Source organism: Salvia splendens, chromosome 18, assembly GCF_004379255.2.
Source record: "Salvia splendens isolate huo1 chromosome 18, SspV2, whole genome shotgun sequence".
Lineage (NCBI taxonomy): Eukaryota > Viridiplantae > Streptophyta > Magnoliopsida > Lamiales > Lamiaceae > Salvia > Salvia splendens.
In genome coordinates this window covers 9,452,263-9,466,220 of record NC_056049.1, presented here as the reverse complement: position 1 = coordinate 9,466,220, position 13,958 = coordinate 9,452,263, and the positions used below count along the sequence as shown (strand labels likewise).

The window sequence follows — 13,958 nt, the reverse complement described above, 5'->3', positions numbered from 1 at the left end:
ACTTAGATCCTTTTGTGCGAGCCAAAATACGAGAGGAATTATGCGTGGAATTGCGCCAATAATTCCACCAAAAATTGTGGGAAGAATTGCGACAAGAAATATATCATGAATTTAATATCAATCTTGATCAAAGAACAAAGATAGAAAATGATGTTGCGATGGTGCAAGAGATGGGGAAGTAGCTCATGACGTCCCATAAGTCAAGCCACACTTTTGACGGTTTTGCAGGGATATGATTCACCCATGCATCACCAACTTGAGACTTTTAAACAGATACTAATTCTACACATCATTCTAAATGTGAACGTCACAATCCATTAACACTACTTCCACCACCTTTTCCCCATCTCTCCTTTGTTACTTACCAATGCAGTAAAACCTGTGTCGTTATGCATTAAAAACAGTGCCATTTATAACCTTGTCTAAGTTTTTTTAAAGTAGGTACTCTCTCTGTCTCCAAAGAATATGCATTTTGTGTTCGGCACGGGTTTTAATGCAAAATTGGTAAAGTAAGAGAGGTAGATGATGAGGCTCGTTTCACGCATGTGTTCTATCATGAAACTACATCAAATTCTGTGAACTAACGTATAATCTTGAGCCAGTTGTGTATGAAAGTCCGCCATTTTCAGAAACTGAGTTGATCAACTGGGGGGACGAATGGATCAGAAGGAGTCAAATTTGCTACGCAAATGGATCAAGTTGGATCAAATGGCATGCAGCGAGAGCACCTAGTTAGAAGACTAATGCGTCACACAAGAAAGATCCCCAAGGGTAAAGGGTAAAGCAGACTTTCCAAAGAAAAAATACCCTAAGGATCAAGACCTCACGCTTTCCTATAAATGAAAATAGAGAAGGAGGAAGGACGAACTTCCAAGACACGACGCTCATTAGTATATTGGCACTATATTATTGGATACCAAGCATGTTTTTATTTATACGAAAACTTATCAAGTCAACCAAACACCTTGTTAATCTTTCATTTAACAATATATTCAATTTTGGCTTATCTAATTTGTATTTCCTACTCCCTCGTCCTACAATAGGAGTCACATTTGGTGCGGACACGAATGTGAATAATGATGGATTGGAAAAGTTAGTCTAATATAGAGTCCATTTTTTTATATTGGTTTTATAATAGAATGTGAGTGAAATAAGTAGTGGAATGTGGGACCTACTCACTATTTATGGTAAAAATAAAATGTTGAGTCTTATTGTGAGACGCTTATTGTGGGACAAAAAGAGTATTATTTTATCTAAAACACCAAATACACTAAGAAACTGTGGGCTCAAGCTTGACTCAAATGCGACGGTAAAAATGAAAATAGATAAATGAGAATATAGGGGATACAGAAACATGATACAAACTATTAGAAATATACCATTCACCCCTTAAAAAACCTTATAAGGGGGAGGTAATCCATCATTGACTTGAGGCTGTTCGGATACCATATTAAAAATGGACCACTCTAGGGGTAAGCAAAAAAACTGAAAATCGAATATCCGAACCGAACCATACCGAAATTTTGAAATTCGGTTCGGTTTTTTTTGGTTTTTCGGTTCGGTTCGGTTTTGAAAATATAAAAATTTCGGTTTTTCATTTCGGTTCGGTTCGGGCAAAAAAAAACCGAAAACCCGAATTATATATATAGGATTGTGATCAATATCAAACCACTCATAAACCTTAAACGCCGAACAACATCATTATATGATAACCTGGAGTCCATTATAATGAACTAATAACAAACTTATAATGAACTTCAGATTTCTAAACTATGCATGATGATGTCATTGTTTTTAAATCTCAGAATTCCCTATAATGAACTACAAATAAAGTTGTAATGAACTTCGTGTTATTATATAATGATGTGTTTGGCGTTTAGTGTTTTAAACTAGTTTGGTATATAATACAACCCTATATATATATATATATATATATATATAGGGTTTTGATCTATGCAAAACTAGATTTAAATACAGAAACGCAGAACAATATCATACGTAGGGCACTTTTAGGTCATAGTTAGTTAATTTTTAGGTCATGCTAATAAAGCATGACCTAAAATGATCTTAGCATGACATTAAACCCAAATGTTATCATATGACCTAAAATTACTTAATTATGACCTTCCGTGTTTTTGGTTAATTATTGACCATTAGATCATCTAATCCTAGGGCCAAGATTTGGGCTGCATTTATGGATTTAAATGCATTTTTATTTTGATCATCTTCCTATATATATATATATATATATATATATATATATATATATATATATATATATATATATGGGTGTGTTAAGGTCCTTCGCAGCTTTTCAGTCCAATGTTCTTTTTAATCACAACCCTTGGATCCTTGAATTGGATGGTTGTGATGATCTGCATTATTTGACGAAAAATTTGCATTATTAGTCGGTATGCATTATTCAACTGAAAATCTGCATTATTAAATGACACGTGGCATCAATCTAACCGTCGGATGACAAAATCGTGGGGCTGAGATTAAAAAGAACAATAGAACAAAAGATACAAAAAAGGAAATGAATACATCCATCTATATATATATATATATATATATAGGGATGTGATCATATGATAACTCATATTTATGGTGATAACCTAATAACCTATCATTCTATGGACGAAATATATCATTTTATGAAATAGAATACCATAAAATGATAGGTTATTAGGTTATCACCATAAATATGGTTATCATTTTAACGCACCTCTATATATATTCTATTAATCTAATATATTATATTATATATAATATATATATTCTTTTAGTATATTCTACTATATAATATATATTATTAATTTTATATTATATATATGTATATCCTATTAGTATATATAAAATAAAATAAAATAAAATAAATTATATTATATATATATATATATGTATTATATGTTTTTTTCGGTTTTTCGGGTTTTTCGGTTTTGTTCGGTTTTCAATTTCGGTTTTGTCAAAAAACCGAACCGAAACCCGAATGCTCACCTCTAGGCCACTCACCCCTTAAAAAGCTTTATAAGTAGGGATGTCAATCGGGCCAACGCGTTTGGGTTGTCGGGCCATTCGGGTACTGGCTATTCGGGTTATGATTTTTTTTTCGTGTTGCAAAAGTTCAACCATAACCCTTAACCCTTTGGGTTTCGGGCTTACCCATTGGGTTATTCGGGCCAACACGTATTTTTAGGGTTTTTTACTATTTTCAATAAAATAATATGTATTTTTATTTTTTTTAATTATATACATATTTTTAATTAGTCATGCAACAATAAACATGTATTTTTAATTTTCTTTAAGATTTTAGAAAAAAAAATTAAGTTTTTCAAATTAAAATAACTTATTCATTACATATTTACATAATTATTTACAAAATATCTATCAATAATATGTTTATGTTAATGTATTTAAAATATAAATCAACACTTTCTTTCAAAATTCAAACATAAATCAATTCTTAGTAAATTGAATAAAATTTCATAACGTGAGAGGTGGAGGGTCGATGTAACAAAAATATTTTGAATTGTTAAAGAGTGAATTATCAAGATGCTAGCTAATTGGAGTAACTCTAAAGTTTTCTTGAATTATGATTGGTCAAATTTAATTTATTTCAACTGTAGATAAGTCAAATACTAATATATACGAGTATTTATGAATTCATGAACCACCGAATGATTTTTTTTTCGTGATCTTATATAGTCGGTTGACGTATTTGGATTTTACAAGGTTTTAGAGAGTTGTCTTGGATGATTTTGATTATATTTCTATATTTTGGTATGTTTACATGTTTGTTGAGAATTAATTGAAAATGGATTAGAAAAATGTACATAAAATATGTGGATGTGCATCAGCCTTGTTCGAGGTAATGTTTCTCGCGATTTTGAAGTCCGATAAGCCCATAATGCATATCATTCTCTTCGTCTTCGAAAGAGCTTCGTGTGAGTATCTTGCATGCCTCAATCGGAGCTTTATAGAGAAGTTATACCCGTTACAAAGACTGCGCGTTGTCCAGATGCCCTCAACCTGACGGGTCGAACCGTAACCCGACCGAGTCAGTCCGCCTAACCCGGCGACCCGACCGCGTGTTTTTATCGGGTTATTCGAGCAGGCCCGCGGATTCCGAGTTACATTGATATCCCTACTTATAAGAGAGAGGATTATCAATAATTATATAGATGAGCTAGGATCATCACTAAGTCGGTGGACAAGATTTTTAAAAGTTTTAACCCAAACATAAAACATAATTTACTTGGATGTGTACTGATTACATGCTAGTAAAATTAGAGTAACAATATTATTTTTTTTATTATTATTAAAATTAAGCTCCAAGTACAAATCTACAGCTAATTAAGGAGATTACTCTCAAAATTAACTTTGCAAAAAAAAAGATATCTGGCCTAGAGAGATTACTCTTAACAAATAATTATACAACAAGAAGTTACCAAATCCAGTGTATGAAAACTCACAACAATCATGGATGAAGATAATCACAGAAAGCTCCCTTTTTGCAGCGACCGCTCTCGTAGAATTTACACACCCTCTGCCCCTTTGGAAGAGGCCTCAAATATCCACCACTGTTGTACTGCTGACGGCCCCACGGCGGCCTGCCCCTCCCGCCCCCGAATCCCGGATCACTACCTTGATAACCCCCCCATTCTCTAGGACAGTTGAACCTATCCCCACCGAACTTGCGCTGCCCGTCCCATGGCTGACTCCCGTTTCTAGGGCTCCGGATCGAGTTTGGGTTGGCCCAGTTGGGGCCCTGGTTCGCTCCCCATGGGAGGTTCGCCATCCCCTGGGCAGCCGATCCTCCGAGGACGAGATTAACATTACCTTGCACTGTGACTAGGTTGATGTTGCCCTGCATCTGTCCCCAACTGGGATCCGTAGCATCGGATCCCAGCCCGGGAGCCATGGCTGCTCCTGCTCCTGCTCCTGCTCCAGCACCAGCACCAGCACCAGCACCAGCACCAGCACCAGCACCAGCACCAGCACCAGCACCAGCACCGACCATCTCTTGGTTTGGTGCAGGAGAGTGGTGGAATTCCGAACCGGGATCCCCAGAATGAACTGCAGCGCTTGTTTCACCCTCACTGCTTGCAGATGAATTCACGCTCGACCTCCGGAAAAAATCGAAGGCGTCAACTGGAGATGTTCCATTTGGTTTACATGGGGCAGAGGATTGGGATGTCAGATGTACATCGGTGGTGGAGCTGAATGCATCACTTTTTCGAGGTTCTGGGGTAGGGCTAAAACCCTCCATTGAACTAAAGCAATCGTCTTTACAATCTTCAAGCAATTCCCGAGCAAACTTGATGGCTGAAGTAGGCGAAGGCAGAGCGCCTCGCGATTCCATAGCATCCACTTCAGCCAACAGATCAGACACTGAATCCTCACCTAGAGCAACAAACTCAATTGGCTCGTTCATTATGGCAAGCCAATTAGGTCCATTAGATGGAGGATGGGACGGAGGAGTATGAGAAAGATGGTGAGCTTCGGGTGCAGAGGCATCAGCATTTTCCCCGGTGACTTCAGGTGGCCCTAAAGCAGATGCGGAGACTAGACCAGAATCCCATTCTTGCATAGGTGGTTTTGCAGCATGTGTCTGAGAATATCCACACCATTCATCAGCTACATCTGGGAGCTGGACGCCACCGATACCTAGACTAGATGCACCTATCCAGCCGGGGCCAGAATTAGACATAGGAAGATTTTTACACCCAGGCTTCGTGTCAGTTTCCTGAGCAGCCTGATCTTCATTGTTGGATCTTGGTGCAGGAGTCAGCAGCTCCAGAAAACTCGTGCCATGAGCAGGAATATCTGCATCGACTGACTGCTGGTTTTCAGACTTTGAGGTAGGACTAAGAAGATCCAAGACATCTATATTCTCAGGCTGTTTGCTTGAAACTAGCGACGTTGGCACAGAAGTCAAAACCGGCACAGGTTCAGGGATGGTTGAGCTCAAGTTGATGTTCAGGGATCTCAAATTTCCTTCTGAAGATTGACCTGTTCGGTCATCATCTTTATGTTCAGTTCGAAGTTCATCTTCACAGGGCATAGGATTTTGAGTTGGGCCAGCTGCATTCTTTTCTCCATTTTGTGAACTAAGGTTTAATTCATCTCTCTCTAGGACTCGATCAGTCAAAGGTTCATCTCTTGTCTCAGGGTTTGATGGAGGAAGCAGATCACGTAATTGGACACCATCAGCAATTGGTTTACCATCTTTAAGCAAATCCCAACATTGAGGCCACCCAGAGGAGCAAGACTCATCTACTTTCACGGGTCTAGCAGCAGCGTCAGGCAAACCATCCGAATTACTACACCCAGCAACTTCTGTTTGTTTAGCATCTTTAGTAGTCCCATTTGCACCCTCGCTCGGGACAGCTCCCCCAGCGGGCCCGTTTTCCTGTGAATTTGAAGAGGCTTTATGTGACATGTCTGGTGCTGCATATAATTTCCCATCCAAAGCATCAGTTAGAAGTAACGAGTCATATTGCTCGTGATTGGTCCATATCCGCATGTCATGTGGAAACAGTCCAGTACTATTACATTTCCGCAGCTGCATCATGGAAAAAGGCCCTTGAATCTTACTATTGGGGTCACGATAATGCCAAAGTTTCTCAGTTTCTATGTTGTCAGCAGCCTGTGAGTTTCCGATGGAGGCAATTGCAGTCGATGTCTCCAACCCAGACCTTTCCATGGTTTGATCATTCCCAGCACCAGAAGGTGAGCAACCAATATCAATCTGGTTTGTGTGTTTCTCCAAATCATTTGATGCACTAGCATTTGTTTTCTTCGTGATTCTATCTTGCACCTCTACAGAATGCTCTTCTTTGCCTGAATAAGATGCATAGCAAATTTCTGCATATTAAATTGAGGAAGAGCGAGCATTTCATTGATAGATTTACAACTAAATGTCACATCTTTTATTAGAAAAAATGGACTCACAATCAGTTCAGGGAAATGGAGAATAAAGTATATAATAACGTGTGGGGTGCAATTAATAAACAGCATCTGAAGAGTATTGTGTGATGTACCTTTTTTAATGTGGTCACTACTTCTGATATCTTCTTCAGATTCATAATTTGGATTCATTGTCGGATCAGCGTGTATCTCTAGAACATCAGAAATTCTTCGTTGGCGCTCCTCAGGTGATTTTAGCAACAGTAATCTTTCGGCATTTTTTCTAAGCGTGAAGAGAGTCAAGGAACTTAATGGAACACATAAAAAAGTATATGAAGATAACGATGTTATTTAGCTACAAATAATGAATAAATTATTTCAAACCTTATTTTGCAAACTGTCTATAACAAACGTGGAATAAAAAAAAGCACCAAAGGTCTAACTCAATATGCCCCCAGAAATATTAAAAGTGCAGCATATCAGTAAAGACATGAGATGATAGAATGTCATCTAATGATTTAAATTGGGAAGACGTCAGTGATTTTCAAGAAGTTGGGATTTGAATCTAGAAAACCAAATGTTTTTGCACCATAATTTAAGGAGGTATAATGCGATGATTACATTTTCATAATAAATGCAGTAGTAAGAGCTGAAGGATATTGTCTCTTATTCCCCTTCCCGCCAGCTTGGTCTCTAAGATGACTTAGCCGCAATATTTCCGCATCAAGCCACTGTGTTCAGAAAATTACAAAATCAGAACCAAGAAAAAAGCTATGGATCAGATGTAGTGTTTTTTTCTTGCTTCTTTAAGGGCACAAGAAGAGAACTGGTTCTTTGGAAGAACATTATCATGGTAACCGATCACAAAACTTAAATTCACAGATAAGAAGAACCAGCAAACTTACATCATTGACTCTAACTGATTGAAGTGCAGAGGCTTTCTTTTTTACCTCATCCTGCAAATATAAAACAGATAAATGGTATGATAGTGCTGCAGTTATATGCCAGATTAAGAAGCAATTGAGCATGAGGACTTACAACAGTAAATTGTTTCACAAGACCGCATCTAATGCTCTGACGTAGCCATTTGCATTCATCCTGAATAAAGATTATAGGAGTAACATTATCATACACAACTTTTAAGGAAAAAGATACGGGCATTCATGGTTGTGCAGTCAAGTTGGGCCAGAATTTTGTGGGGTCCACATAAGTATATGCTGATACTATATATAAGAATTCTACCACATGTTCAGACATAAGGCTGCGATTTCTATAATTTTTCAAAAAAACATTCAATTTTAAAACTCCATATATAGTTCATAAATAAGTTTAATGATCTTTACAGTGCATAACTTTTGAACTGTGACTGTGTGAGTGCCCGTGTTGTCAAAATGTCGTTCGGGTCGCTCGGGTCGCCTGGGTCAAGACCATCACCGCCCCAACATGGGTGGGTTGATCGAGATACAGGGTCGCCGCTGGGTCGCCCGGGTCGAGTGTGTCGGCTGGGTCGCCCAAACACATGCTGCGCAGTCATGTTTTAAGATAAATCCCTAAATCTTTTTTATGTAAATCTTTCCCTTCGATGCTGATTTGTTTTTATTAAAATAAACCAAATATAAAAGTAAAACTTGCCTAAAAATCTGTTCTCTCTTATTTTCTCAAATATATCACACGTTTTCTGACTTTCTCAATCTCAATTCTCTATATATATATGCATGCACCACATCAAACTTTTCAAACCTACTTTCTACACTTTAGAATTCGGTTCAAAGATCTTTTGCTGCCACCCTTCATATATTCCTTTCTTTTGATATTTTCAGATAATGGTTTCAATTATTTATTTTGTGTTATGACTTAAGAATTGTTTTGATATTTTTGATGATTTCTATTTTCCACTTTATCTCTATTCACATGAATTACATCTACATTTATATTATTTGATATATTATAAACATTAGAGCAATATATTATTTGATTTAATATTAAAAGGCAAAAAAATAAGCCTAGATTCGTGGGTCTCTCGACCACGTCGACTCATCGACCCGCGACCCGAATTTTCACCTCATCGACCCAGTGCGCCCCGCGACCCTAACATCACTGGTGAGTGCGTGTGTATGTGTAAAATAAACAAACATTTCATGAATGAATTTAACCTCCAGAAATATCTGAAATTGAAGTAAAGTATCAGAGATCTGTAAGAAACTCATTGATAAGATATCTTTTGTTACCTCAGTAAACTCTTCATTTGAAATGGAATCGATAGATACAACTTCTCTTCTGTCCAAATTTAAAACTTCAAGCATGAGATCTGTTGTCTTGTTGCCAATTTTATAGGGCTCAGACACCTTGCTAGTACCTGAATTAAAAATATAATATATTGAAGAAAAATTAATGTCACGACAAAGGTCCTAGCAAGCAGTGCAAAGAAAAAATCGAAACAGCTAAAGCAAGAGGCAGTAAGTACATGCACTATACCTATAACTTGGACAAGCCTATGAACTTCTGGTTTCTGATCATTGGCTGATATTTTGATCCTTGCGATAGATCCAATAACCTTGTCATTGAAACTCTCACTATTTTCAGCAAGAGTCACCATCAAATTACGCTGCAAATAGATCAGATTGATATTATGAACATCAATTGCAGCATATTCATTCAGATCAAGCTGGGCTACTCTGTTTTCATTCTTCTTGCGTGTTTTCCGCTTTCTACTGTTACTTGGCACTGGCACTGGCACTGGCACTGGCAACCCATTTATTTTTCCATCTGCATCCAAATTATTTGCAGCAGATCCAACAGCTCTAGCAGGAAAGAACGGATTTTTCTGTGTATCTTCCTTTACAACAAAATGAAAGTCAAGGAGCTTCAGCATTTCAGTTTGATCAACATATGGCTTTCCAAATATATTTTTGAGCCTTTGATCACATACAATTTGACTCTTCTGGTGTGGATCCCAGAGATTGTTTCTCTTTACATATTCAACCAATAGTGTTTGAACATCAAACTGCGACAAAGCAGATGTGTCGCCATTCTTCATGTGTTTAACAAAATCCAAGAGGTCTTTAGATGCCCATTCAGTACTGTAAACCGCCAGCTTGTCTGTCTCTATGCTATTTGTGTTCTTGCTGATGCACAGTTTGCTAGTATTTTTTACGCTGCACGGATCATCTAGATCTTTTTTAATGCATGGCTCATGAACAACTTCCTTAATGTCTGGCTTGTCATTGATTTTGGCAATGCTCGTCTCGACTTTCGGTTTTACAGTCTCTTTGCTGTAAGTAGGGCCATATTCTCCATTGTCATTGTTTAATTTCTTGACATGGTTGCCATTACTCAACAGTGATGTTCGTAACCCATCATTTTGTACCAAATTCATCTCGATGTGGGGCTTATTCAACTCGAAATGTCCAGTACCGCTATATGACATAGAAACGCCTGCGCCGACTGAAGAGGGAACTGCATTATTTAACCGCGGGTTACGCGTCACTGCAGCCACCCCTTTCCAGGGACTTTTGGCTTGAATGAGCTCACTCAGTGTAAAAGATAATTTCTCTTTTAAGGTTACCCAATACATCTTGAAGAGATACTCCCAGCTAAGTTTGTCGTCAAAATCTACTTGAATCTGCACAAGACAAGCCCAGTAGAATAAACACATATCATACAAGTATGGATATAATAAAATTAAAATACTGCACAAAGGTACAACTTCCATTTTTTCTAAAGATTATAATTTCACATCATGAGAAAGTTATTTACTATAGGTACTCTGAAGACTTCTTTCAGACATGTTACGGGAGTATTGACTCAACAAGTAATGTTGCCCCAAATGGCAGACCTTAAATACAACTATCTATGTGAAATTTGAATTCCTCAATATCACTAACATTCCGCATTTGTCCATTTTTAAGCTGGAACATAAAAATCCACCAAAGATTTCTAGGAACAAAAAGAAAGTACTACTCATTATCACAATCAGTTTATAAGAGAGAGATCTATGATGATGCCAAAATAATGAATAACAAAGCCTTCCTCACTGTGAAGTAAATCTCATCAACAAATTAACTCAATAAACCTACAATTCGGCTAAACAATTTTAGAATTTAATAAATGCAAAAGAAAAATCAACATACCGAATCATTGGTTGCTTGGTCTTTATTTTCAATCATCATGATAGTTTTCATGCATGTTGGGCAAAACCCCATGTTTCCTCTCACACACACGAAATCCGCATCTTTAGTGCATCCCTTGCACCACGAGTAGGTGCAAGTGTAGCACATATAATGAGAAGTCTTTTTGCATCCACTGCATATGTGCCACCCTGGGAGAAATAGCAGCATAGCAATTTAGACAAGTAACACGTAGACTTATGGAATGAAAGAAGAAAAGCAAAAACGATTGGGCTACTTCAGCAAAAGTTATAATTGTGCAGAATATTAGAACTACATTGAAATTCTTAGTTCTTCAAGTGAAACTAAAGCCGACTTACCGCAGTTCCATTTAGCTTTTGATCTGAAAAAGGCTTCGTCGCGTTTGATACAAGCTGGATGGTACGCCTTTGGACAACCCCTAAAGAAAACAACATAAACTCATTATATCCCAAAATTGGATCTATATTACTATCACTTGGTCTACTAACATATCCACATTCAAAAAACCTTTAATCTGTCATATGAAAACATGGATAAGCATGAAATGATCACAGCAATTACAATTAGCAAACTAACAGCTGCGCATACAAAAACTAATCATCGTCATCTACAAACTCACTTTCGATCACAGAGAACCAGAGAGCCTCCATCAAAGCAAATAAAGCAAACATCCTCATCTTCATCTTCAACTTTCACCTTCTTAATCGGTGGAGGCTTCGCCGTGAGCTGCCCTCTCGGCGGCCGTCCTCGCTTACGCTTCTCACAGACGGCGCTCGCACTCACCGGAACCGGAGCAGCAGCAGTCAGATCTGGAACTACCACCGCCGGTGGAGGATGCGCGTCTCCGACAGCCGCAGGAGAGGCAGAGCTCTCCAGGTCCAGCTCCGATGGAGTAGGAACCACCGGCTCCTCATCGCCGAAGCCCATGGTCTGAGCTACGGCAGCTAACAGTGTCTCTATATTCTCCATAGCCAAAACCCTAGAAAATCTCAACTCCTCCGGCAACCAATCCACCCAGGATGACCATCAATTCTCATGAAATTCAAAGGCGTTCCGGAAAAGCAAAAAAATAATTTTATTTGAAACAAAATTGAAGATGGAGGTTGGGTGGAATGAATCCTTCCTTTACTTTTTGTAGCTGTTAAAACCCAACTTCAAATATGAATATGATTAAATTAGTTCTGCTGCCCTCTCCTCTCCTCTCCTCTCCTCTCCCTATCCATCCCCCACCCCACCCACCACCCAACAGGTGTATGATGAAACGGAGCAGAGTCAATGCACGGCCGCGCGTCACGTTGGTGGGGCCGCTAAAAAAATTTGGTGTCAAAAATATACTACTCCATATGTCTTGTCTTCTCTGCTGCTTACTACTTTTCTTTGTTTCTTCTCCACCATAATTACCCCAAGTTGAGTTAGCTCGAATTATAAATTACTATAAATAAAAATTAGTTAAAAAGAAGTTGGGAAATATATAATTTTAGTATTTTGGAGTACCATATTAATGTATGCTATATATGTCCATAAAAATTACTATACTATACATTATTATTTATCACTTATACAACAATCAAAACGACAATAATAATATAAGTCTCCCACTATCCATAAATGTGATATTCAGTTTACTAGATAAAATAGTAGCAAGATATAATCTAGAATTAAGTTGTGATATTATTTAATAGAAGGGGTGGCTCTTACTAATTATCACATGACGGGATTAAGTCATGAGATTTAATCTCATGAACCAAATATAATACTTATAAATTTAATAATGAGATATAATCTTGCAAATCCACCCTCGCACTACTTCAACTACATTTCTCTTTTTCTCTGTTACTTTAACATTTTTGTCTTAATTCTAGTACCATATCGTATGCTTATATTTTTATAGGACGGAGAGAAATAATAAAATTTAAATAAAATAATTTAATGAAATTCATTACCTAAAATGATAAGTATGACAAGTATTCCGATGGACAAACAAATTTAGTGACAAATAATAATGAAAGAAGGAAGTACTATATACTCGACTACTCGTATACGTATGACATTTTTTTAAATTACGATAATTTATTTGTTTTTATACCTCTCTGCCACAATAAAAAGGAAACGTTTTTTTTTGTGTTATCATATTAAAAATAAAATATTTACTAAAATAAAAATACCACCATCTCCATTCAACCTTTTATCTTACTTTATCTTCTGTTAATGAATTCATTAAACATTTAATTCACTAAACAACGTTATATTAAATCCAGTATCGAAAAATAAACGTTTCAACGACGGAGTACACGATGAAGTGCTGAATATTGGTATTCACTGATGACAAACAAATTAACAAAACATCCATAATTGAATTCATGGGCGTAGTGGGAATTGGGAAATCGTCTTCCCCAACTCCATCTAACCGGCGCTGTTCGCCAGCCACACCACCTCATCTCCATTTCTTCCATCACTTCCCCCATTGCCGCACCACTGAGACACATTCTCTCCCGCTCCATTTGCAGCCTGTTGGAGAAGATCTCGGAGGATCAACTCCAAATTACCGAAGATCATGGAATCATTCTAGAATTATACTATACCAAAGTTGGAAGATACCAAATCAGTGTAAATTAGTAGTTTACCTTGTATAGCTTAACCTAGCCCTATATGTATGATATTCTGCAATGAAATCGACAATCCCTTCTCCATAGAATCGATCACTTTTATCATGGCATCCGAGCAGGTTCTACGTCGGCTCAGAGCAATCTCATCATAGCCGAAGAAAATACCATTCCCGACCCTTTAAACCGAGACCCAGAATAACCAATTCACCACCAAAAAGAAAAAAAATCCTGCAGAAAAATGTCAGAAACAGAGGAACCAAAACCGAATCCAGAACTGTCAAAGTTGAAGAATAGC

The 13,958-nt window shown here is 37.5% G+C and overlaps 1 protein-coding gene across 1 annotated transcript; it reads right to left on the bottom strand.

Moving 5' to 3' along the window:
- Positions 1 to 4,286: 4,286 nt before the first annotated feature.
- LOC121776193 (zinc finger CCCH domain-containing protein 44-like) lies at positions 4,287 to 12,281 on the bottom strand. The gene is made up of 10 exons (XM_042173347.1): positions 11,677 to 12,281; positions 11,396 to 11,475; positions 11,040 to 11,227; positions 9,385 to 10,531; positions 9,138 to 9,265; positions 7,948 to 8,007; positions 7,815 to 7,865; positions 7,570 to 7,640; positions 7,044 to 7,198; positions 4,287 to 6,843 (listed from the first exon to the last, which is right to left on the bottom strand). Exons 1-10 carry the CDS (start codon positions 12,024 to 12,026, stop codon positions 4,478 to 4,480), a joined length of 4,596 nt encoding a protein of 1,531 aa, XP_042029281.1. The 5' UTR covers positions 12,027 to 12,281; the 3' UTR covers positions 4,287 to 4,477.
- Between the last annotated feature and the right edge of the window lie 1,677 nt (positions 12,282 to 13,958).